This window comes from Plasmodium gonderi, assembly GCF_002157705.1.
Source record: "Plasmodium gonderi DNA, contig: Pgo-contig_735, whole genome shotgun sequence".
NCBI lineage: Eukaryota > Apicomplexa > Aconoidasida > Haemosporida > Plasmodiidae > Plasmodium > Plasmodium gonderi.
The window spans coordinates 1-2912 of record NW_021629493.1 but is presented as its reverse complement, the minus strand read 5'-3'; the positions used below and the strand labels follow the sequence as shown (position 1 = coordinate 2912).

The 2912-nt window shown below is 20.2% G+C and overlaps 1 protein-coding gene across 1 annotated transcript; it reads left to right on the top strand.

Annotated features, from left to right (window-relative positions):
- Window positions 1–1902: 1902 nt before the first annotated feature.
- Window positions 1903–2912, top strand: PGO_004235 (variable surface protein; the record flags this gene model as incomplete). Its single annotated transcript, XM_028691444.1, has 2 exons — window positions 1903–1932; window positions 2071–2912. Coding segments are annotated over 2 exons (872 nt in total), but the record flags the coding sequence as incomplete, so codon positions are not given.

Sequence of the window (2912 nt, the reverse complement as noted above, 5' to 3'; positions counted from 1 at the left end):
ATTGCTAAATATTTATGTATTACTGTATCCATTTTTATGAAAACTTATTAAGCACTCTTTTAACAAATTCAAAAATACCTAATAAAACACTTCTGTAAATACATATATATGGCCTTTATTTAATTATGTAACAAAATACCTTATATATATATATATATTAATTTCACGTATATAATGAATTTTATACGATATACATTAATTCTGGCACATAATAAATCATATTATTCTAATAAATTGCTACATTTTTATATAATATGTAAAAAAGTAATAATTCTCTAATGCCTTTTAATTATGCGAAAACCTACATTTAATGATTATTATATGAATGAATATTTAAGAATATATAATTTCTATTATAAATTATATGGAATATGCGTAATAAAAATTGTCATGTATACGTGTTCTAATAGCATTACTAATTAAAAGTAAAAATATTAAATTTGATGTTTGAGATTTACAGATTTTATTATTGTTTTTATTTATGTCTATATTTAAGTGTTTATAATAAATAACGTATTATTTCTAGAATATTATTCACATAAGAATTAAATTAATTTTACATTCAATTACCACATAGTGTACATTGAGAAATATTTAACGAGACACTAATAATATAAGTAATTTATTATTTTTTAATAAATAATTAAAGCAAAATAAGATATAATTACTTTGAAATTAATATTCCGTTTATTATATTAGAATAAAATAAATAAATATATTAATTACTATAGTACATTTTCCTTGTACATAGAAATAAATTTCATGCGTGTTATTATATTTCTCAGTAAAAGGCATTTATTTGGAATGTCGAGTGAGAATAACCTGAAATTGTTAAAGTGGTTAAAAAATAAAAATTTTAACATAATATTGAGAATTAATTTTGTATTGAATAATTATATACACAAAAATATATATATACCACATTAAAATAATGATAATTGGTGGTTATTAGATTAATTATTTCATTAAAGAATAATACTATATAAAACAAAAATAATAACTCAAAAAAAATTGTAATATTTATTTGCATATAATATAGAATAAAAAATTCTACTTCCTAATTAGTTTTTTTTTTATACGCAATATTCTTGTAATATGAATATAATATAAAATAAACAAATCGTACCACATTTATATCTAATTATATTTTTTATTCCATAAAACATTTAATTATGCTGCTGCATATACGGGTATTAATTTATATATAAAAATATATCATAGACAAATTTACTTAGCTTATTTAAAAATAATTCTCATGAATTATGGTATATTAATTTTTTCCATTCTTATCATTTTATATAAATACGCAAATAAATACTAATAAACTTGTATAAATTATAAAATCTAAGCATTTAAAAGAAAAAACTAAAAATAAGCAAAAAATATACACACAAATTCTTAAATCGCAAACTACTATTTCTAAAGTAAGGATTTTAAGCAGAAGAATACTATAGTTGAAATAATATATATAAATTTTATAAAATAATTAAAGACACAAATAAATATAAAATAATAAAATTATTGATTATGTTATATAATCACATTTATTTGTTAAATAACCTAATTATATTATTAAAATAGATTTATATATATAATATTTTTAAAAAAATAATTTTTATAATATGTTCTTATAACATATATACAAGGATACAATTTCTTTTTGAATTATATTATTTTTATTAATAAAGAACCTTAATTTGCAGAACTAATAAAACTAAGGCAGTTTAAAATATATGTATAATTTAGCATACTTATGAACGTAATGTAAATAAAAAATTTTAAAAAATTCATGAGATAATATATATGATATGCACAGAATATTTACTTTAATATTCATAACAAGTAAAAGTATATAAAAAAAAATAATATAAATTTTTATTTATTAATACAGATATATTAAACATGAGCAACGCTAACTTGGGAACTGAAAAAGTGAGATTCAAAATTATATTAAAATTATTATTTTGAAACATAATTTTAAAATATAATATTTATTAAGAACGAAATAATGAATTTTTTCTTAAATATAACATTTTTAATTTTTGAATATGTTATGACTCATATTTTTAGATCGATTTATCTGGTATATATTCAACTTGTACCGAAAATTTTTCATGGGATATAAGATACTATAATGGTGGTGGTACGGCTGATCACTTTATTAAATTGTGTAGTAATTTTAAGAATGTTCTAAACAAAGATGTTTCTAACTCTTGGAATTTTGTTAGATATTGCGGAAAACTTGGTTTATATTTAGAGAATTTAGAAAATAAGAAATCTACGTTGAAACTAGAACCATGTTGTAAATTATTCTATTATAAACTGAAAAAAGATATAATAGATAATTTCTCATTAGAATATACTGACCCTAGAGATTGCTACGGTAAAATGACAGAACAAGATGGAAGTACATTCAAAACGAAAATATCTAGTATATGTATGGATTATTTTGTCTATATTGATAGTAACACATCTACACTATTGGATTATATATTGGAAATATATGAGTACATTAATCTCTTTAAAAATAATCCACTTCAGAGGACCACTGTTAATGTGCGTCCGTTTACAAAGAAGATAGAAAAATTAGAAGAACATCCTTATGAAGATAAAAACCAAATTAAGGCAGAACTCGAAAAAATTATTAAAATATGCTCAGGCTATAAAAATGATTGGAATAGTGTTCTGTATGGAAAACCTTCATTATTTTTACTATCTGATGATTGGATAAACGAAAGAAAAGTGAAACTCAATGAATTAGTTACTGAAAAAAAATGGAATATTGACGATGACATAGAAACATTAGAAACAAAAGAAGTAGGTTCTCAAGCTTTAATGGACACTGGAACAGATGGTGTAACAAACGGAGGAAAATATACTGGAACGGTTTTTATAAGTTTTTCAATATTAAT